At 45.0% G+C, this 22,806-nt stretch overlaps 1 protein-coding gene across 3 annotated transcripts in view; it reads right to left on the reverse strand.

Moving 5' to 3' along the window:
• LOC124615542 (E3 ubiquitin-protein ligase AMFR-like) overlaps positions 1-22,806 on the reverse strand; it is a 341,793-nt gene that overhangs the window by 27,228 nt on the left and 291,759 nt on the right. For all 3 annotated transcript variants that reach the window (XM_047143511.1, XM_047143512.1, XM_047143513.1), the window contains exons 3-5: positions 12,172-12,327; positions 10,042-10,397; positions 8,220-8,330 (exon numbers count right to left, since the gene is read on the reverse strand). In XM_047143511.1, the coding sequence (XP_046999467.1) occupies positions 8,220-8,330; positions 10,042-10,397; positions 12,172-12,327 (623 nt within the window). The remainder of the gene's footprint in view (positions 1-8,219; positions 8,331-10,041; positions 10,398-12,171; positions 12,328-22,806) is intronic.

Raw genomic sequence — 22,806 nt, forward strand, 5'->3', positions numbered from 1 at the left:
CCAAGGCAGGAAATATCCCACCTCTCATGCTGTACAGGCAAGACCACCTGCTATTCAAAAGCGTTCAACCGCTAGAGCGTAAAAGGGCATATTGTAAAAGGAGACTAACCAAATCTAAAAAGCAATAAAAACAGAGTAAAAGGGAGAAAAAGAGGATCTTGGCCATGGAGAGGAATCAGGAATCTCCAAAAACAGCTTACAGTGTAAGACACCCCAGCCCTCACCGCCCTGTCCCTACCCCAGAGGGATGTTAAAAACTTTACAACTGAAAATAATAACCACTTTCACGGAGGAAACTGAGAACCAGTTCAACCATCCGCAAATCGTTCGCCAACATTACAGGTAAAGTGCAGGAAGTCTGTACTTAGTACGCAGAGCCAAAAAAAGGGGGCATTCCACCAAAACGTGGGCTACTGACTGGAAGGCTCCACAACCACAAAGTGGGGGTGGCTCTTTACACAAAAGAAAACCATGGGTCAGCCTGGTATGGCTGATGCGAAGACAACACAGGGTGGTCGAGTCCTTTCGGGAGAGGCGTAAGGAAGAAAGCCACGGGACAGGTGTCATCTTAATCGCACGAAGTTTATTAGACAGGGATGTAGCCTCCCAGGAGTTGGCCCATGATTGTGCGAAGTGGGATTTGATATGAAGCCATAAATCCACTGCAGGAGGGGATACAGGGAAAAGGGGGGGGGGGGAGGGGAGGGGTGTAAGTGACTGCTCCCTCAGCCAAATGGTCAGCAAGCTCATTACCTGGGATACCCACATGGCCAGAGACCCAAAGGAAGTCAACAGAACAAGCAGCATGGTGAAGATCAGCGAGATGGTCATGGATGGCCGAGACCAAGGGACGGTGGAGAAAACACCAGTCAAGAGCCTGAAGGCCATGCATTGAGTTCGTACACAACAAAACGCGGTTGAGTTGGGACTGTTTAATTAAGGTAAGGGCCGAGGAAAATGCCATCAATTCAGCAGTAAACACCCGACATGCAGTTGGCAGGAGATGATTTTCCATGCCAATAAAGGATGTGAAGGCATATCCCACACGATCAGCAGATTTAGAGCAATCGGTGCAAAAAACTACAGCATCCCGGAACTCCCATAAAATGCGGCAGAAAAAACAATGGTACACCATCGAGGAATGGAATCTTTTGGACCTCGGCAGACATTCATCCCAACCCAGGGTCGAGGAACTAACCAAGGAGGGGTGTTGGGGAGGGAAGGTGGGAGACAGGACATAGAAGGAAGCTAAAAATCACAGCGAAGAGACCCAAGGTGGAGCCCAACCAGTAAACCCGCCCGAGGGTGGGAATCAGGTGGGCGACATCCTTGGTCTGGGAACAGGACAGAATTGGAAGGATGAGTGGGAGAGAAATGGACAGAGATTGCATAAGAAACAAGAAGCAAGGACCACCGAACAGAAAGGGGGGATCCCAGCCTCACTCAACCAGGAGACTACCAACAGGGCTAGTAGGGAAGGCACCGGTGGCCAAACTGATACCACGATGGTGGACCGAATCCAGGAGGCGCAGTGTAGAAGAAGCAGCGAACCATAATCTTGACAACCATAGTCCAAGCGAAACAGCACTAAAGGTTGATAAAGGTGGAGAAGAGTGGAACAATCTGCACCCCAGGAGGTGTGGGCAAGGAGGTGTGGGCAAGGAAGCGAAGGACACCGAGTTTAGGGAAAGATCCTATATTCAGAAGTCTGACATGAGGCAGCCAAGTGAGCTTGTTGCCAAAAAGAATACCAAGGGAACGAAACTGGGACCACAGGTAATCGCTGTGCATCGAGATAGAGCTCCGGATCGGGGTGGACCATAGTACGGCTACAAAAGTGGGCCACCCGCGATTTTAAAGGAGATAACTGAAATCCGTGAGAGAGGGTCCATGCAGAGGCATGACGTATAGCACCCTTTAGCTGCTGCTCTGCGGAGGCAATCTAAGAGGAAGTAACTCAAACGCAGAAATCATCCACATACAGAGCAGGGGTGACCAAAGGACCGATGAAACAAGAACTGGTGGATAAAAATCGGGAGTGAGCCCCGAAGACCACACTCCTGAAGTGTAAGTAAGATATGATGGCACCAAGCCATGTCATAGGCATATGAAGGTCGAAAAATACTGCAACCAAATGGTAGCACTGGGAAAAAGCCTGCCGAACTGCGGATTCCAAGCGAAGTAAGTGATCGATTGGAGACCATCCCTCTCGGAAGCCACACTGGTAAGGGTACAATAGATCCAGAGACTCGAGGACTCAATTGAGCCGATGGGCTACCATCCATTCAAGTAACATGCAAAAAACGTTTGTCAGACTAATTGGCTGATAGCTTTCGACAAACAGGGAGTTCTTACCAGGCTTAAGGACAGGAACCACGATGCTATCCCTCCATTGAGAAGGGAAGTCATCCTGGAGCCAAATAGGATTAAACACCTGGACAAGATGTTGCCGTTGTGGAGCACTGAGCTGTTGAAGCAACTGGTTATGAATCGAGTCTGGGCCAGGGGCCGTATCATGAGAAGAAGAAAGTGTGGAAAGAAGTTCCCATTCAGTAAAAGATTTGTTGTAAGATTCTGACTGACAAGGCATAAAACAGAATGCAGAAGCTTCGGCTCGATGTTTCTGGTGAAGGAAAGCAGCCAGATAGGAGGTTGACGATGATGCTGTTGCAAAATGGGTTGTAAGATGTTCCACAAGAATCAATGGGTCCATGCAAAGGCCATCCGGGATGTGAAGGCCTGGGAAGGTAGACTGCTGATGGCAACCTCGGAGAGAGCAAAGTGTAACCCATACCCACGACGTAGGGACAGTAGAACCGAGGGAAGAAACAAAGCGTTCCCAACACATCCGTTTGCTCCATTTGATTAAGTAACGGTCTTTGGCACAAAGGTGTTTAAAGTTAATAAGATTGGCAACGGATGAGTGCCTCTTAAGGTGCTGCAAAGCTCGACGGCAATCACAGATCGAGGTAACCTGTCCATCGGGGAGTGGGAAGGGAGCGAAAGAATCAATGGGAAGTGGTCTCTACCGCAAAGGTCGTCACGTGGCGACCAGTGTAATGAAGGAAGGAGGGAAGGAGGGAGGGAGAAGAAAGAGAATGATCAATGGCAGAAAAGGTACCATGACAGGCAATGAAATTAGTGGGAGAGCCATCATTAAGAAGGCACAAGTCTTGGTCTGCAAGAAACTGGTCTATGAGAAGACCCCAACTAGGTGGAAATGCACTGCCCCACAAGGGATGATGAGCATTAAAATCCCTGAGAAGTAAGAAGGGAGATGGAAGTTACTGAAGAAGGACAGTTAATGCAGCAGGTGTAAGAATCCTGTCAGAAGGGAGATAAAGATTGCAAACTGTGACCCCAGAGTTCAGGTGGACCCTAACAACAACCACTTCCAATGTAGTTTGAAGAGGAATCCACGTGCTAGCAACGTCCGTACAGACCAACATACAAACTCCACTAGAGGTCCATAGGGGACCGACCCGATTCCAGCAGGAAGCAGTGTACCCATGGAGGGTCGGCGAGTGATTATCAGTAAAATGAGATTCCTGCAGAACCACACAAGCTGCAGAGTAAGACGAAATAAGGGATTTCAACTCCTGAAGGTGACGCTAATATCCATTACAATTCCATTGGGTAACCACAGAACGATGATTCAAATTTGGGGTGAACAGGCTAAGCCAGTCATGCCGCCGGGTCACCATCTGTAACAGACAAGGAGGGGCGACATCCATGAACAGGTTGCGAAAGTGGGAACGGGACCGCTGGCGACACCAGAGGCTCCTTGTCCTGGGACTTATGTTTCTTCTTCCTTTCTGTTTGAGATCAAGGAGGGCTGTGCTGCAAAAAGGAGCCATCTGCAGCAAGATCTGCAACAGAAGGAGAGGGGCGACCTGGAGGCCCACAGACCATGGTTCTCGTGGTCGCCATGTGGCAGCAGACCTTTGGCCTGGAAGGGGGGTCCCGGGTGGGGCACCCTTGACCGGCAGGTGCCGAAGAAGTGGGAAACTTATCTGGCTGGGGAGCGGGAGCGGCACCCGGAGGGGAGGGTATGGGAACCACAGGGGAGGGGCGGAGGAGAGGGGTGCGGGACTGGGGTAAGGAAGGGGGAGGAAATGGTGAAGATGTAACTAAAGCATAGCTTGACATCACTGACACAGGATGAAGACGTGCGCACTTCTTACGAGCCTCAGGTTAGGTTAGACGATCAAGGGACTTATACTCCTGTATCTTCTTTTCGTTCTTATGAACTGGGAAATCTGGTGAATATCGAGAAATGTCGACAATTAACACACACAGGAGGGGGAACACACAGGAACTCCTCAAATGGAGACGACATCCACAGTCTCCACGGAGAAGGGTCTGCAAACAACTGGAAAATGTGTCCAAAACGCAAGCACTGAAAACATCTCACAGGTGGTGGGATGTATGGTTTCACGTCACAGGGAGGGTATACCCTTCAAAGACCAGGATAAAGTCACCAGTATCAACGTGATTGTCCTTCAGGCCCTTCTGAACACGCCGAACAAGTGATCACCCCGCCGTCCTACATTGTCCCTCAGATCCTCTTCAATTTGAAGGATGAGATCCCTGTGAAAAATCACACCTTGAACCATGTTCAAAGATGGGTAGGGGGTAATGGACACAGAAGTTGTGCCAAGATGGTTACAGGCATGAAGGGCCGCAGACTGGGCAGCTGAAACAATTTTGACCAACAACGAACCCGACCGCATCTTGCTCAGAGAGTCCACTTCACCAAACTTGTCCTCAACGTGTTCCACAAGAAATAAACGTTTAGTATTGGTGAAAGGATCCCATCAGTCCTGGTGCAAACCAGATAGCGGGGGAAAGGTTTCACCCCTAGCCAACGAGCCTGACCCTCCTCCCAGGGGTAGCCACAGAAGGGAAGGCCGAAGGGGCAGAAGAAGCATCACAAAAAGAATCCTTGTCGTTCAAAGAGACGGCCGTAGAAGAACAGCTGGAGTTCTGGATTCGTATGCGTTTATCATCTGCATAGCGGTTATCCTGATACCACCCACTATGATCAGTGACTCTCCCCACGGGTGCCACCCAGCCACAGCAAGGGTCATCTTGCACAGTGGCCAGTGGCGGGAGTTCTGATACTCCAAGATGACAAGCAACCATTCCTAGGCTTAGATGAGGAGGTCACAGCTCAGGCATCAGAAGTATGATCCCTGTGTGTTCAGGGGGCTCAACCAAAAGGGTATATAGCGACCTCACCACATGGGTTGGCTACCATGCTGGCTATGGATCCGAGCATCATAGAACGACATAAAGGAAAAGATGGAAGTAACGACGAGGGCACATGCTGGAGACATTAGGTAAGGTGCTCTTCCCTGAATAGCTCACACTATGGAATAGAAATTTAGTAATGGTTTCACAAAGCATCGGTAGATCATCACCTTGACCTTCTCAAGCAATGAATCACCCTCAAAGGCCAAGATGAACACACTGGTAGTGACCCTGTTGTCCTTTGGCCCCCTATTCATGGCAACGAAGTATACACCTCATCATTTTAAGTTGGCACATAGCTAATTATCAGATTGCAGTAGCAGGTCTCTGCGGAAAATGATGCCCTGAACCAAATTTAGACTGTTATGGGAAATGACAATCACTAGTATCTCCTCCAGCTTATTACAAACGAGCAGAGCCTGTGACTGAGCAGGTTTTCTTGACCAAAATCGATCCACTTTTCAGTTTAGAGATGGCTACCACATTCACAAACTTGTCTTCCAAATTCTCTACAAAGAATAAAGGATTTGTAGCCAAGAAGGAATCACAATTAGTCTTTATACAAACTAAGTATTGTGGGGGAGTAGTGCTCTGCTTGCTGCTTAGCCCTATATTTCTCCCGTGACATAGCCTGGGAATTGAACATTTTCAGCTTCATTTGTGGCTCGTCCACCATGGTGCCACCCACTCCAAAACAGAGGCTCCCCCCATGGGTGCCACCCAGCCTCAGCAACAGCTATCCCGCTGTTGCTTGGTGCCCCAATCACAATGGGCACATACTCCTTGGCATACAAGGTGGGCTTTCAGCTTGGGCACCAAGAGTGTGATCCTTGTGTGGTCAGAGGACTGCACTGTGCTGGGACATGATGACCCCACGCTCCCACCCCAATGGGATGGCTACAGTGCTGGATTTTCAGCGTATTGCCTTGTTAAAGGGAAGGGTGCACAGATGAAAAAGTACAAAGGTGGAATATACACTGCACTGGGCAACCTTCGCTGCACAATCTGCAATTCGGGTGAATTTTGAAAATTGGTGGCAGGTCAAACCCAACAACGGGGACCATGTGTTTATTCACTGGAAAGTTGTAGAATACCCCAGAAGTGGAAACTCTATTCCCAGTTATAAACAAGGTCCAAGCAGGGTCTGCACCCAGAAAACCATCCAATGGAGAGGCAGGATAGTGGAGGTACAAGCTTGCAGCACGGAAAGGAAGCAATACTGCAAAGGAAGGGGCCCTGTGGTAGCTGAGCACGTACTCACAAAAGAGTTGTGAGCTCCCTGGGGGCACAGGGATTTTGACATTTTTTTCACTAACATATAGACTGATTCACAAGAAAGTTTTGTATATGCCACTACAAGTCATCCAGCTCCAGATACTTAGTGATAACCGTGCCATGCAGGGCAGGTCACAAGTGATCCATACTCAGAATACCCTGAAAGATGAATGTGTGGGCATGTTGACTTCCAACATTTGAACAAACAGCGCTTTTCGGACTTTCTGCAACACACATGAATTCAACTGTCTACAGTAAAAAAAACTATTACAGTGTTCAAACATTATTGATTTGAAAGTATGTAGGATGTAATAAGGAGAGTAACTGAATTTTACAAAATACGAGGGTTATTCCAAAAGTAAGGTCCGATTCGCCGTAACTATTGAAATTTGGCGCCAATGACAAAACACGCACGCGCGCCGACTCCTGGCAAGCCTTGCGCGTCAAACGCCGCCATTCGCTTTGTTACTGTTGCTGAGTGTAGTTCACAGTGTCACTTTACAATGTTTAAGACAATTGATCAGCCCGCCGATTGTGAAGTAAGGGCAGTGATACGGTTTTTGTCTGCAAGAAACAATTCAGCGGCGGAAATCCATCGGCAGATTACTGAAGTGTACGGTCCTAACATAATGAGCGACAGTAAAGTGCGCAAGTAGGTGCGAGCTTTTAATGAAGGACGGGATAATGTGCACGATGAACCACGGTGTGGCCGACCATCAGTGATTTCAGACGATTTGGTCAATGCGGTTGACAAAAAAATTCGTGAAGATCGCCGATTCACTATTACAGACGTAGACATGCATTTTCCGAATGTGAGTAGAACAACTTTGTACAGAATTGTGTCTGAACATTTGAAGTTTCACAAATTGTGTGCCCGTTGGGTTCCCAGGCTGCTTACTGAGCCCCAACGAATGAAAAGAATGGCTTTTGCTCTTGATTTTTTGGAGCGATATCATAAGGAAGGTGACAGTCTTTTAGACAATGTTGTCACAGGGGATGAGACATGGGTTTCTCACATCACTCCAGAGTCTAAACGTCAGTCAATGCAATGGCGTCACACGTCATCGCCAGTCAAGGTCAAGGCAAAGCAGACAATCTCAACACGTAAGGTTATGGCGACTGTGTTCTGGGATAGACGTGGAGTATTGTTAGTCGACTTTATGGAGAGAGGAACAACGATTAATAAAGCCGCCTACTGCGCTACCCTGACTAAACTTCGACGTGCAATCCAGAATAAGCGACGTGGTCTTTTGTCGTCTGGAATCTTGTTGTTGCATGACAATGCCAGACCCCACACTGCAAATGAAACGCAAGCTCTGATCAAGAAATTTGGATGGGAACAGATGGACCATCCTCCTTACAGTCCGGACCTGGCGCCAAGTGATTTCCACCTGTTCCGTTACTTAAAGGAGTTTCTCGGCGGCAAGCGCTTCGACACAGATGATGAAGTGAAAGAAGCAGTTAAGGACTGGTTATCGTCACAGGCGGCCGATTTCTATAACATGGGCATTCAAAAGCTTGTTGAACGATGTGACAAATGTTTAAATAAGTATGGAAGTTATGTAGAAAAATATATAAAGATGTAAGGAATGTAAATAAAACAATTGTTTTGAAAAAACATTTTAGTTTTGATTTTTTTTTTTATAACCGGACCTTACTTTTGGAATAACCCTCGTACATCAATTACTAACTTGTGAAAGAGATGAGAACACGGCAGACGCCTTGCAGATTCCATCTTCTCCCAGCAGATTGCACAGTTGTCAGAATTTTCGGCAAGCTCTTCTGGTGTTGCCATAGGATAGCTACAAAAATTAACAAACATTTTCAGCATTAGTTCAGCACTGACCACACTTATATTATGTAAAATAATATAGCAAAGGCTTTTTTCTTCAATGGGAAAAAGTCTTACTTCGTGAAGGATGGCGAGATTTTCATGAGAGACAAGAGTTCCAAAGCACAATAATTTAATAACTACACATATTTTCTGTGAATTTTATTTTTACAGCACAAGTTTTTTCAGACAAATTTTAGCACTCAGAAGCATAGAGAAACAATGGGACTTATTCTGAAAGTTCATTAGATGTCTACAGTTAGAATGGAGCACATTTGAATCCAACCCATTCATGTGAGTGTGTGAACTTTCTTGGAGTGGGACGGCTGTTAGAAAACTCAATTCGACCTGTGACTTTTTCTCTCCTTTTATTTTTCTTAACAGTTCTGTGAACATTTTTTTTTTTCTTCAAATTGCTACACTGTTATTGATACAGAAGCACTTTACACTGAGGAGAGAGAGATTCACTGCCTTGCAAATGTTGATGCAGCACAGGAAAGTTACATTAAAATTCAAGTTTTACACACAAAAAATGTGCATCAGATTCACAAGATATTGCAACAGGCTTCTTGCTGTCTAGCTTGAGATAGACAAAAACATTTTAATTTGGTCCTGAAACAGCACCTGTGAAATACTAAAAACTGGTGTCACCATACAGATGAAAACACTTAAAGTGTTGTTAGACAATGACTCTTGATGAATATATAAATAGATCATGTACTTAATATTGAAATAATAGACACTTAGAAAAGACTTAAACCTCTCTTAGATATTGGTTAAATGTGTGTCCATTTTACTTAAGTGCAAACACAAGGGAGAGGGGAATATGCATCCATCACCTAGAGAATTATGAAAAGGAATAAGCAGCAACCTCTTTTCTTCACAGGAGATAGGTCCCTCTCAATCAGGGTACCCTCCTTCCCAACCTTCCAAAACCTATCCCTCTTTCCTCCCTAAAGTAAGAAACTATCTATTGGCAGTACTGGAACGCTGCCCTTAAGATAAGTTCCAGTCTGCAATTCTGTCTTCTTGTAGTTTTAAGGTGCAGTATTTCTTTGATATACAGTAGTACTGCATTGAAATACTTTTCCTAGATGCTGTAGAAATGATCCGAAATGCCACTGGATGTTCATTTAGCCAAGGGCAAGGAAGCTAGAAGGGTTTACATTTATTTGTGAAGGTAGTGGCACAGACCTACAGTAGCAAATGCTGCCAGCTGTGCACAGTACTTGGCATATTATCTGCACCCTGCTGTTAGTTGGAAGAAAGCATGAGAATTCTGGGTCTCATCTAACTGATGACATGTAGAACGTTAGTCTACACGTCAGTGATACGAAATATTGTGGAATTGGTCCTTGTTCTCTCCTACATAAAGAGTCCTTTTGAGTACTTTATAACCAAAATTAAAAAGCACTAAGAAGCAAACCAGTCCCTGGCAACCACAATATCATTTCTACCGTAATTTGCTCCGTCACTGGTATCACAAAATTGTATCCCAAATGGCACATAACATGTATCAGCAGTTTGGCAGTTCTCTCTCTGAGCAGCTGGAGATTGAACCGAGGGATTATCACACTTCTCAGATTTATGATGTTCACATTTCCTCCTAGGAAAAAGGAGCTTCACATATAATACAAAAAATGAATTTCATTACTGTTAACATTATTTCTGTTTCTACTCACTTCTGCTGCATGTGTCTAAGCACCCACAGGTAGTTTCGATGTCTCTTGAGTCTTCGTTGGATTTCATGGCCGAGGTAACGCAGCTGCATACAGATGACAAGTGATGCCATTGAAAGGAAAATATTTGACCAGAGCAACATGTGCAGATGGTGTAACAAGTCTACGACAAGTGCTGCCAGTTCAAATATGAGCTGCGCATAGTAAGCAGCAGGGCCACGCCGTTCCCACACTCTTGCCTCTCCAAAGCCTTCTGCAGAGCCGCTACCACCTGTACCAGCTCCACTCCCCCGGAGGTCGTACAAGTGCAGGCAGTACCGCAGCACTGTGTGCAGTGTCTGAACTGTCAGTTGTATGCACTGCAAGAATATCAATTGCTCAGCTACACCACTTCATTTATTTACAAACAGATGATATATATAAAATATCGGAACATAAACAATATATACGAAAGGGGGGACTTTTTTTTCTTTATTTTGCAACTAACTGGATCTACTTGAATGGAGAACACTAAATACCAGAGCTGACAAAACAGAATAACTTTCAACAGCTAGAGCTACGGCAACAAAGTAAAATAGCTTTCGATACCTAGAGACAAAGTGGCACAGGCACTAGCTGCCAGGCTTCCGAAACCAACAAACAGCATGCAAGGATCTTCTCTATCATGTTTAAATTTGGTTCTTCATTCTCATATAGCTCCTGTCTCAGTCTAGGTACCCAATTTCTCTTCGTTTCCTCGTGCTAAATATGTCTTTCAAAATCCAGCTGTTGACGTGTTGTGATTAGGCATACCTAGGTAAGCTCTTTTTTCTAGGGAACATATTGCAGTTTCTGTGTTATTTGGCACCCCTCAATTACGCTCAGCTTAACTATTTTATTCTTCCCCAATGCTAGGAACTGTAAAACTTCTCCACCACCTAATCTTCAACCTGCCAGTTGATCTTTACATCAGTCTTTAATGTAAAATACAATCATCTTGAATCCAACTTTCATTGCAATTTCAGAAAGATTTTTCACTGACATTTCAATGTGTGTTCTTTAATCACGTGTATCATGCCGAGGTTCCCCCCCTCCCCTCCCCTCTTATATTCACGTGAAGCAATAAGATAGCAGCAGTGCAGTTTCTACACAAAAAGATGTGGAAAATTGGTTCACGTGCTAGACCACTAATCAGTAATTTGGAAATTTGATACAACTTATGTCTTTTAATGTGGTAAATAGCAATGTATTTAAATTTGAACACTGCGATGGAGACATTTAACATGTAAAAAGTAAGGGGTGAAATATTACTTTACTTGAAGTGTACACTACTTTCGAAAGTACTCATTCTGCCCTTGTTTGTATAAGTTTTTGAATAAGTATGAGTGGTCATGAAATGAGGTATGACTTTTTTTCCTTCTTAAATTCAACTCACAATTTCAGTTCGCAAAGAAGAATAAATAACTGTAACCTATAATATTTCTTTTTTATCTCAGGGACAAAAGTACTGAAATGGTTGTAAACCACAGGTCTACTCCTAGATTTTTTGAAAACATATTTGTCAAACTGCTGCTACACAAAGAGGCAATAAGCTAAAGAAAATTACCTGAGGGACCATAAATGCTTCACTTTCAGCCACACCTGGAAAGCATTGTCTAAAGCCCATAATGACACAGAATGGCTATACAATATGAATGCTATCTAGCATTCAGAGCAGCATTACAAATTTGTTTGGAAATTCAGTTAGTTACCATACTCACAGCCTGTTTATTATGAGAGAGATTCCTAAGACTAACATGGTGACAGCAACAGAAATGGAACTATAATGCTCTGATTTATCTCCCCTAAACTATCACATTGGGTTTCTCTTCAGTATTATCATTTTTTATTTTCCTTTCTTCTCATTGTACAACTTCCTACAGGGACCAATTGTATTGTTCCCATATACCAGTTCAGAGATATTGGTGTCATTTACATTTATTTTATCACCTTCATTTTATATACGAGAAGTTGCTAATTAGAACTTTAACTAACAAAGAGTTATTGTGTACAAAAAATATGGGAGACTTCAGTTGCAATAAATGAGAGAGAGAGAGAGAGAGAGAGAGAGAGAGAGAGAGAGAGAGAGAGAGAGAGAGAACAGTGTCAACTTACCTCTGCAACCATGAACGCAAAGGTGTTGAGACCACTGCCAAAAAAGCCAACAAGTATGCAGACTATGAACAGGACACCAGACAGCATCAAGATGCCAAGCAAAAGCGCCAGCAAGCGGAAGTGGCTCCATGTTGGTGTAGTTGGTGAAAATGAGAGCTATAACAAGAACAGAGATAATATAAATATCGTATTGGTTATGTACTACTAGTTTGTGACAGAAATATAATAGCTAAACAGATAAGAGAGAGAGAGAGAGAGAGAGAGAGAGAGAGAGAGAGAGAGAGAGAGAGAGAGAGAGAGAGAGAGAGAGAGAGAGCATTGGGGACATAGCTCTGTTGAGCTTTTTCATGTCTCTCACCAAACCATTTTAGGCTATTGTAGCATGCCACAGGTAGGATTGTCAATAGCCCCACTGAAACATGCCAGTTCCTATGGCACTGGCATTCCAACCTGGATGGAAGAATATCTAAACTAGTGGACTTCTGGGTCTCAGGTAACACTTCGGGCCAGCCACTCTGCACCTCACCTTTGGTACATAAAGTTTCACTAAATATACAATAGCATGGGCTTTTAAATCTTGGTATCTTGCATTTCAAAGGTAGAACAGTAGCATTGAATGACAAATAAGTATAATCAGGTAATGTTATGTTCTAGTATTGTCAGAAATGATGTGAAAAATCAAATACAAAATAGAATTAAAATCAGGGTTTCCATTAAATTAAAGGGAAAATGCAATGAGGGACGTTCAGGACTTATTTTAAACTGGAAAATTAAAAACAGTATTACAGATACCGAAGAATCTCAGAAATAATAAGGAAACAGTATTTTGAAAATAAAGAAAAGCCATTCCATTCAAGTCTATGCAACAACATACTCTCATTCTGATGACACGGTTGTGGACATTCAGGTATAGTTTTTGAAATTGACAAATGGCAGCAGTATCATTGCATTACTGTAACAGGAGATTTTAATGTGAAAGTAGTAAAAACCTAAACAACAATTCTACTGTGAGAAATGTTTATGATATCAGAAATAACAGGTTATACATTGGTAGAATAAGCCATAACAAATCACTTTTGATATATTGAGCTGCAGTTTTCATTTAATTATAGCAGACAAAGTGGTGAATTTTTTTATGTACACAAGTAATTTTTACTGCCTATAGCTGCTAAATTATAACACACTTACTTCTAGTAGAACAGTATCTTTTTCTGTTAAAAATCCCCTTCAAAGAGGACTTCAATGACAAGTATTTTTTATGCATTTATATTTATTTTGGCTTATAGTCATCAAATGATGGCTTTCTCAAAGGTCAATGTTACCAAAATATAGCATATATCATTTGTGTGCAAAGGTTTAATACATAACATATTTAACTACACAGGTTCATACACAATATATACAGTTTAGAATTCTTTCAGTGAATACAGACATTTATTTATAACAAATATTTTAATTTTGTTTTGAAATGGGTCCCCAGTATGTGTTCTTATTAATTCTGACAATTTGCTGACACATGGACTGTGGTCCATAACTTTTAATTTTGTTCTTTGCCTTCAATAAACATAATTATCTCCCGCGTTGTGATTATGTACATTGTAACATTTGGGTGTGTCGCCCTGATGGACTGACTGTACAGTGAAAGACAGTATTTTTGCTAAGGATGTCACGAAAGGTATCCCTGTACCCCATGCCATGTATTGACTGAACAGCTCTCTTTTCTAGTACCAGTACTCTGTTGAAGTGCACCTCAGTGACACACTCCCACACAGTTTTTAGGTTTTCTTACACACAATTTTGCACTGTTGGCTAAGCAAGTACAATGCAACAATTATTTTCTTGCATACATAGTTAACATTGTTTTCCATCAAAGACCGCCATCCAAGTCCAGATCAAAGAATTTATGGTCTTCATTGCATGTATATGAAATCACACAAATATTTTCTAGACATCTGTGGCACGGTTGCCTGCTTTAAACGCCAGTGACTATGATTTTGTGGTATTTATTTTTAGGCCACATTTACTAAAATATTTAGTCACTTCAGATATCCCAAGTGTTGAAAAAGATGTTATCTCCTCCTCATTGCCACCATAAAACAGTAGAGTGGGGCATCAGCATAAGTAATTCTATGGGAAGTATAAGGAAGTATAATATAATTTACATACACGAGAAAATGAAATGGTCCCAATACTGGCCTGTGCAGCAAACACTGCAATACTGTTTCAGTTTATTTTTCTCAATTCATTTTGATAATTTATATTTGTGCATAGTTCTCAGTTTTTTGGGTAAATAGAAAGGAGTTCAAGATATGTGTGCATGATACATGCCCTCAGTTTCTGCAAGAGGAGTGAACGGCTGGCTAGGTTGAAAGCCTTTGAGAGATCTGAAAATATACCTACAGTATGCTTTCTTCTATCATGATAGCTAAGACTTAATGCAAAAACTCTGTGACAGCTGTGTGGTGTTGCGATCTTTTTGAAATCCACATTGGGTTTCTGCATGGAGATTGTTTTTAGTGAAATGGTACACATATGGAGCGGAGATTGTTTTTAGTGAAATGGTACACATATGGAGCTTGAAATACCAAACATCAGCCTTCCCTGTAATAAGTCCAGATGTAATTCATCGTGCAGTATAGTTCTCCGCAATCACTTTGCAGAAGGTATCGATGTTCAAGGATAAGATTTTGAGCTCTTGCTTTGAGAGTCGTAATAATATACATATGAACCACACCTGAATTACATGTTTGCTTACATTTGGTATAGTAGGGCAGACATTTCTGGGACCTCTTCTCCTGACAGCAGGAGAGTGATTTGTTCTGTTATTTCTTGTTACTTTGTCAAGCTTCACCAAAGCTGTCATTGAGTCTCCTATGGAGGTTCTTTCCAATGGCATAGAAAAAACTAAATAGCTCCATTAAAAAAATGTCAGAGACATAGTTTGGTAGTTACACTCATTAGGAATTACTTGCATACATCAGAAAATCTGTGATGCCTTAGCAAAAACCATAATTATATGTATTTACTCAACTCAAATATATCTGGAGTTGTATGTCTTAAAATCCAACAAGTAACCTTTAGGCAGCTAATCAGAAAAACAAATCAAAGGAATTTATTGAAGAATCAGGAGAGGTTCAGACTGAAAGGATGTGGGGGGAATGCACAAAGAGAAATGGTAGTGATACTGATGTACAAAGAGAAAGTGTGAAGTGTAGAGGAAGTGATGCACAAGGAGAAATGGCAGGGAAACCGAGGGGAGGAAGGGTGAAGGATGAAAGGTTGGAGAAGAGGCTGAAGGCTGGATTAGGGAGAAAGGTTGATTATGAAGGGAGAAATCCTGATGAAGGGAGAAAAGCTGGCGCAAGGGGGATGAAAGGAGAAAGGATGCAAAGTGGGGGGGGGGGGAGGAGATTGAAGGGACAAAGGCTGCAGGGGGGGGGGGGGGGGGGATGATGGGAAACAGGGGCGTGAGAGAGAGGACGCAAAAAGATCAATGTGGGAGAAATGATGGAAGAACGGGGTGAAATTAGAAAGAAGAATAAGGAAGTGCAAACAAAGGATAGATGTGCAACAGAAAAGCATCTGGATGACAACTGGTGCGGGTGAGGAAAGTAACACATCTGTGCATTTTGAGGAACTACTGGCCACACTAAAGAGGTTTAAGAGCTTGTGAATTTTATGAGCAATGCTAATTCCACTTTCTTTGGTACACTGAATCGACTTAGCTTACACACATAACTGTGCAAATCACTGAACAATACTGTTTAACGTTTTATCCGTTGGTTACACACACTGAGTGTAGACCCTAACAAAACCCTGCTAGTTTCACTTTATCTGTTTTGGAGAACTGTGTGATATACAATACCTAGATTCAATGCTTGGAGCCATATCTTGTCAGTTATATTGGATATTTCGCACTTGTCTCCCAGTGCTCCATTAGTTACCATTTTAACATCCTCACCAGAGACTGTCACTTTAGCTGAACTGATTTTTTTAGTGAATTCGTTCCTCCTTTTGTACACATTCGACAGACCCTCTTAATCTACCTCGGTATGAATGCCACTCGCAGCCGATTTATTTGCGCGTTTTGAAAGTTAGCTCTCGCAGATGAGTAGCAGTTTTCCAATATTGTATGAATGAACTGCAGCCTGCTGCTTGCTTTGTGCGCGACTCGGGCTACGTGATCGTTGTATTTCATACCTCTCTCTCTCTCTCTCTCTCTCTCTCTCTCTCTCTCTGCGGGCGTGACAAATGGAGCAGAACGCGCCGGCAGGAAGAAAAGAGAAGCGCGGCGTGACGAGTGGGGTGAGGCGGGAGTGTGGCTGGCGGAGCAGAGAGTGCTGAGGCTGAGTCGAGGGCCAGGCGTGGCGATCGATGCTCGGTGCCGCCGCCCACGCCGGGCTGCCAGCACACGTGTCACCGCCCACGCTGCTTTCTGTCGACCGACTCTAACCAACACAACCCCTCGCCCTCTTCCCAGTAGGGTGGAGAGCGCCTTAAAGGAAGGTAAATAATCTTACGGGGGTATATCCATCACGCTTCCACACCCAAATAACTTTGCTGAAAAAGTTTACATGTGTGGTTTTCTAGCTCTTCGGTTAACTTTCGGAAACTGAAGTAGCATGCATACCAAGAGTCTTGAAAATAGCAAGAATCCCTAGAAAATTACAAGTTTTGTTCACTCCTCCAGCCCACACGACTGCGCTTGCAGTCTGACCGATAGCCAGGAAAGGCGCGCTATCACAGGCTGACTATGCCCGTGCTTCACGGCCGCCTCTGTTACACCTGTTCCCTTCAATAAACGTGGAAGCGACACACCACAGAAATTCTAAATCAAGACAGAAATGAAAATCCTCTCTACTGATGAAAAGATCAGAAAGACGGTCTTTCCAGAGAGGAAGCAAAAGCAACTGAAGACAAAATGAAGTACCTTCCTCATTTACACGCGCTGGCCATAGATTGCATAACCGTAGTATGAAATGTAACGTTGATATTGACGTGGGCACTTTTCGATTTTCTGTTGTGAAATCATGATTTTGTCAAATAAGGGGAAAACGCCCCTTTTGAGAAAATAAAGAGTGTTGGAGAAGACTGAATGAAAAGCCAAATAAAAAATTATCTTGTTGTGGTTCAGCTGGTCCGTGAAACGCCATAATAATAACAACAACAACAACAACAACAATGGTAACAGTAACAACAATAATATTGTATATATGCAGACTGAAGCGACGAATGAAAAGTTTGTACCAGGGCCATGAAAGTCCGAGTTTTGATATCGGGTAATTCCAATGATATTCGCCTATTAGTAACTGAAATGGATGCCAAACTAAATGCCTGTGAACAACAGACATATGTCCCATGTGATTCCGTTGTCCCTAATAGCAAAATCTGAAGGGGGATTATTTTTTTGGGTATTTGTAAGAAAAGGAGGAAAGAAAGCACATTACGGAAGCCCATGCAGTTGCGCAAAGCCACTGTGCCGGGGGTTGTGCAGTGGTTAGTACATCTGCCTAGTGAGCAGGCCCGAGTTCGATTCCCAGCCTTTGTACAAATTTTCGTTCATTGGTTCAGCCTGGATGGATGTCCGAGACGTGAGAAGTTCCGTTTGGTTAAAGTGCAATATGCCTGGGCTTCAGGCAGGACCCCCGATTCGTTTGATGCTAAGATGCTATTCCAATACAGCTGGAGAGCCTCTGCATGAGGGAACACAAAGAGGAAGGGGGCATGCTAGGGTAGTCGCTAGTGCAGTTGTGCGAAGCCTCTGTTTCACGAGGCGTAGTGGTTAATGTATCTGTCTAGTGATCAGGATACCAGGGTTCAATTCCCGACCTCGGTATAAATCTTCATTCGTCGTTTCATTCTGCATATATATACCATATATGTTGCCTCTGGAACTGTATACGTCCATCTGAATAACAATAATTTAAAAATAATGAAGTCAAACCGAGCGAAGTGGTGCAAAGGTTAAGATACTCAAATTCTGGAGTAGCGGACAAACATCCAGGCCCATCCAGCGCGTTTGAGCGTATGTGCAGTTTTCCTTAATCGCGTCTAAGTGAATGCTAGGATGGTGCAGTTAGAAGTCCTCGCCTGGCTTCATATTCAATCTTTTTTCAACCAAGAACCTGTTCAGTCTTCATTAGTTAAGAATCGAATCGGCCAGTAAAGTAATTTATGGCACAAGTAAACTGAAATAAGTGACAGACTGATGCTCCTGAGACACGAGAAATACTGAATATGGTAATAGAGGGAACTCTTGGAGGAGGGAGGAGTTAAAAGTTGCTGAGGGAGACCAAGGTTTGACTGTTATTCAGAAACGCTTTCCTTGCCATTGCCAGTCTACATTTTATATCCATCATCAGTTATTTTGCTCCCCAAATAGCAAAACTCCTTTATTACTTAAAGTGTCTCATTCCATAATCTAATTCCCGCAGCATCACCCGATTTAATTTAATTCGACTACATTCCATTATCCTCGTTTTGATTTTGTTGATGTTCATCTTATATCCTCCTTTCAAGACACTGTCCATTCCGTTCAACTGCTCTTCCAAGTCCTTTGCTGTCTCTGACAGAATTACTATGTCATCGGCAAACCTTAAGTTTTTATTTCTTCTACATGGATTTTAATACCTACTCCGAATTTTTCTTTTGTGCCCTTTATTGCTTGCTCAGTTTAGCCATAGAAGCAGTGCTAAAAGTTTTCGTTTTTAAATAAACCTTGTTTCAAAATTTTTATTCCTAAAATCTGAACTGGTTTTTGAAATATTGCATTTCTATATAAAATGGGAAAAGCGATCAGTGCTGTTTCAATGACAGTGCCTACAGCAACGAGTAACAAATACATGACATCAGAACTGATGTAACACTGCTGAGAAATCCTGTCGGATGTGTGTCGTGGCCTTAAGGTATATGCGCCACCTTCACCGCCGGCAACGCCAACATGCCGGCGTTACGCGTGGGTGTGACCTTCCGCTCCCAGAGGCTGCAGTTCTCCCCTTGTGGGCGGTGCCTGTTGCATCCTAGCCGCCACTTGCAGGAGCAACTAGATATCATCACCAGGGCTCCACTGAAGCCGCAACAGCGCCTCTACGACCTCGTGCACGTGCTGTTGCAAGACCTGCACCACGGGCTGGCCCTCAGTCGCACCCAGGTCGGTGCTCTGAACGCCGCGGACAGCGCGATGCGAGCAGCCGTCGGGAAATGGTTCTGCCTCCCGGCGAACACCCCCTTGGACTACTTCCACTCTCCCGTGGCCCGCCGCGCATAGTAGCCGCGCAGTCTGAGGCTCTTTGTCACGGTTTGCGCGGGTCTCCCCGTCGGGGGCTCGAGTCCTCCCTCCTGCATGGGTGTGTGTATTGTCCTTAGCGTAGATTAAGAAGTGTGTAAGCTTAGGTACCGATGACCTCAGCAGTTTCGTCCCACAGGATGTTACCACAAATTTCCAATTATCCCTGTGGCCCATGGGGGACTCTGCATGCCATCTGCCTTACCCTACGGCGGGCCCGACTCCTGACGCTGCAGAACATGGGGCCAGCTGTGGACGACGCGGACCTGCGCGAGGTGCAGCCTGAGGTCGCAGCACTTGACGTGGGAAGGACACCTCCTCACGACGTCAGAGCAGGTTGGGGAAATGTGGGCGGCTCGCCTACAAGTCGCCTTCGACCTTGCGGCTCTTTCAGACAGCACCAGTGGGTCGCCGATACAGTCGACTCCTATCTGGCCGCGACTACATCAACGCCATCCGCGCCCGCATAAACGCTTTGCCCTCCAAGCCGCGGCGTAGGCAGGGGCGGTTGGCCGACACCCGATGCCGCGCGGGTTGCAGAGCCGTCGAGACCGGCAACCACGTCATCCAGGCTTGCAGACAAACTCACAGGTCCCGCGTGAAACGTCACGACGCGGTCGTGAAGTATCCCGCGCGTGGACTCGCGCAAAGGGGCTTCGACGTCTCGGTGGAGCCCCACCTTCGAACACCGCAAGGACTCCGCAAGCCTGGCAACGTCGCGGTCAAAGACGGCCAAGCCCACATAGTCGATGACTAGACAGTCGGCAACCACCTTCGGCTCGACTGGTGTCACCAGCCAACACGTCGTCCGTCAGGCGTGCCGTTCTCGACTTGCGTCCCGGCGTCAAGAGTGTCACGTTGAATTGGAGGGGGACACGGTACCAACAGACGCGAGCGACCTCCTGAAGCTGGTTTTCAAGGTGCGGGATCTCGCGATCATCCCATCCAGACTGCTGTCTTCGTGCTGCGCGACGTTCAGAATCTTCGAGCGTATGACGACACAGCGCTCGATGCCCACGGCTGACGTTAGGTCGAGTTCTGGTTTTCTCTCCCTGACTCCTTGGGTAGCCGCAGAAGGAGGAAGACTTTTTATTGAGCTATGTTTCTTTTCAAAAATGCGGCAAAATGTTTGGCCAAGTAGAGAGTCATGATTCAAATTCCTTATTAATATATACCTCTGATCAATATAATTGTTTTACACCCACCTACCTACCTTTAAGGCCACGACACACCGCCAACTGTAACATTATCATGTCTCAACAGTGTTGTATCAATTCTGATGCCATGTGTTTGTTACTCGTTGCTGCAGGTACAGTTACTAAAATAGCATTGGTCGCTTTTCCCATTTTCTATAGTAATGCAATATTTCGCACTTAAATTTTACGAATAAAAATATTAAAAAAAGCGTTTATTTAAAAACGAAAAATTTTAGTACTGCTGCTATTGCTGAATGATATTTCGGGTAAATGTCAGGAAGTCGTTTCTGAAAGTATTTGTATGGAGTGTAGCCATGTATGGAAGTGAAACATGGACAATAAATACACTCCTGGAAATGGAAAAAAGAACACATTTACACCGGTGTGTCAGACCCACCATACTTGCTCCGGACACTGCGAGAGGGCTGTACAAGCAATGATCACACGCACGGCACAGCGGACACACCAGGAACCGCGGTGTTGGCCGTCGAATGGCGCTAGCTGCGCAGCATTTGTGCACCGCCGCCGTCAGTGTCAGCCAGTTTGCCGTGGCATACGGAGCTCCATCGCAGTCTTTAACACTGGTAGCATGCCGCGACAGCGTGGACGTGAACCGTATGTGCAGTTGGCGGACTTTGAGCGAGGGCGTATAGTGGGCATGCGGGAGGCCGGGTGGACGTACCGCCGAATTGCTCAACACGTGGGGCGTGAGGTCTCCACAGTACATCGATGTTGTCGCCAGTGGTCGGCGGAAGGTGCACGTGCCCGTCGACCTGGGACCGGACCGCAGCGACGCACGGATGCACGCCAAGACCGTAGGATCCTACGCAGTGCCGTAGGGGACCGCACCGCCACTTCCCAGCAAATTAGGGACACTGTTGCTCCTGGGGTATCGGCGAGGACCATTCGCAACCGTCTCCATGAAGCTGGGCTACGGTCCCGCACACCGTTAGGCCGTCTTCCGCTCACGCCCCAACATCGTGCAGCCCGCCTCCAGTGGTGTCGCGACAGGCGTGAATGGAGGGACGAATGGAGACGTGTCGTCTTCAGCGATGAGAGTCGCTTCTGCCTTGGTGCCAATGATGGTCGTATGCGTGTTTGGCGCCGTGCAGGTGAGCGCCACAATCAGGACTGCATACGACCGAGGCACACAGGGCCAACACCCGGCATCATGGTGTGGGGAGCGATCTCCTACACTGGCCGTACACCACTGGTGATCGTCGAGGGGACACTGAATAGTGCACGGTACATCCAAACCGTCATCGAACCCATCGTTCTACCATTCCTAGACCGGCAAGGGAACTTGCTGTTCCAACAGGACAATGCACGTCCGCATGTATCCCTTGCCACCCAACGTGCTCTAGAAGGTGTAAGTCAACTACCCTGGCCAGCAAGATCTCCGGATCTGTCCCCCATTGAGCATGTTTGGGACTGGATGAAGCGTCGTCTCACGCGGTCTGCACGTCCAGCACGAACGCTGGTCCAACTGAGGCGCCAGGTGGAAATGGCATGGCAAGCCGTTCCACAGGACTACATCCAGCATCTCTACGATCGTCTCCATGGGAGAATAGCAGCCTGCATTGCTGCGAAAGGTGGATATACACTGTACTAGTGCCGACATTGTGCATGCTCTGTTGCCTGTGTCTATGTGCCTGTGGTTCTGTCAGTGTGATCATGTGATGTATCTGACCCCAGGAATGTGTCAATAAAGTTTCCCCTTCCTGGGACAATGAATTCACGGTGTTCTTATTTCAATTTCCAGGAGTGTAGTTTGGACAAGAAGAGAATAGAAGCCTTTGAAATGTGGTGCTACAGAAGAACGCTGAAGATTAGATGGGTAGATCACGTAACTAATGAGGAAGTATTGAATAGGATTGGGGGAAGAGGAGTTTGTGGCACAACTTGACAAGAAGAAGGGATCGGTTGGTAGGACATGTTCTGAGGCATCAAGGGATCACTAATTTAGTATTGGAGGGCAGCGTGGAGGGTAAAAATCGTGGAGGGAGACCAAGAGATGAATACACTAAGCAGATTCAGAAGAATGTAGACTGCAGTACGTATTGGGAGATGAAGAAGCTTGCACAGGATAGAGTAGCATGGGGAGTTGCATCAAACCAGTCTCAGGACGGAAGACCACAACAACACACCGTTATT

This window comes from Schistocerca americana, chromosome 5 (assembly GCF_021461395.2).
Source record: "Schistocerca americana isolate TAMUIC-IGC-003095 chromosome 5, iqSchAmer2.1, whole genome shotgun sequence".
NCBI lineage: Eukaryota > Metazoa > Arthropoda > Insecta > Orthoptera > Acrididae > Schistocerca > Schistocerca americana.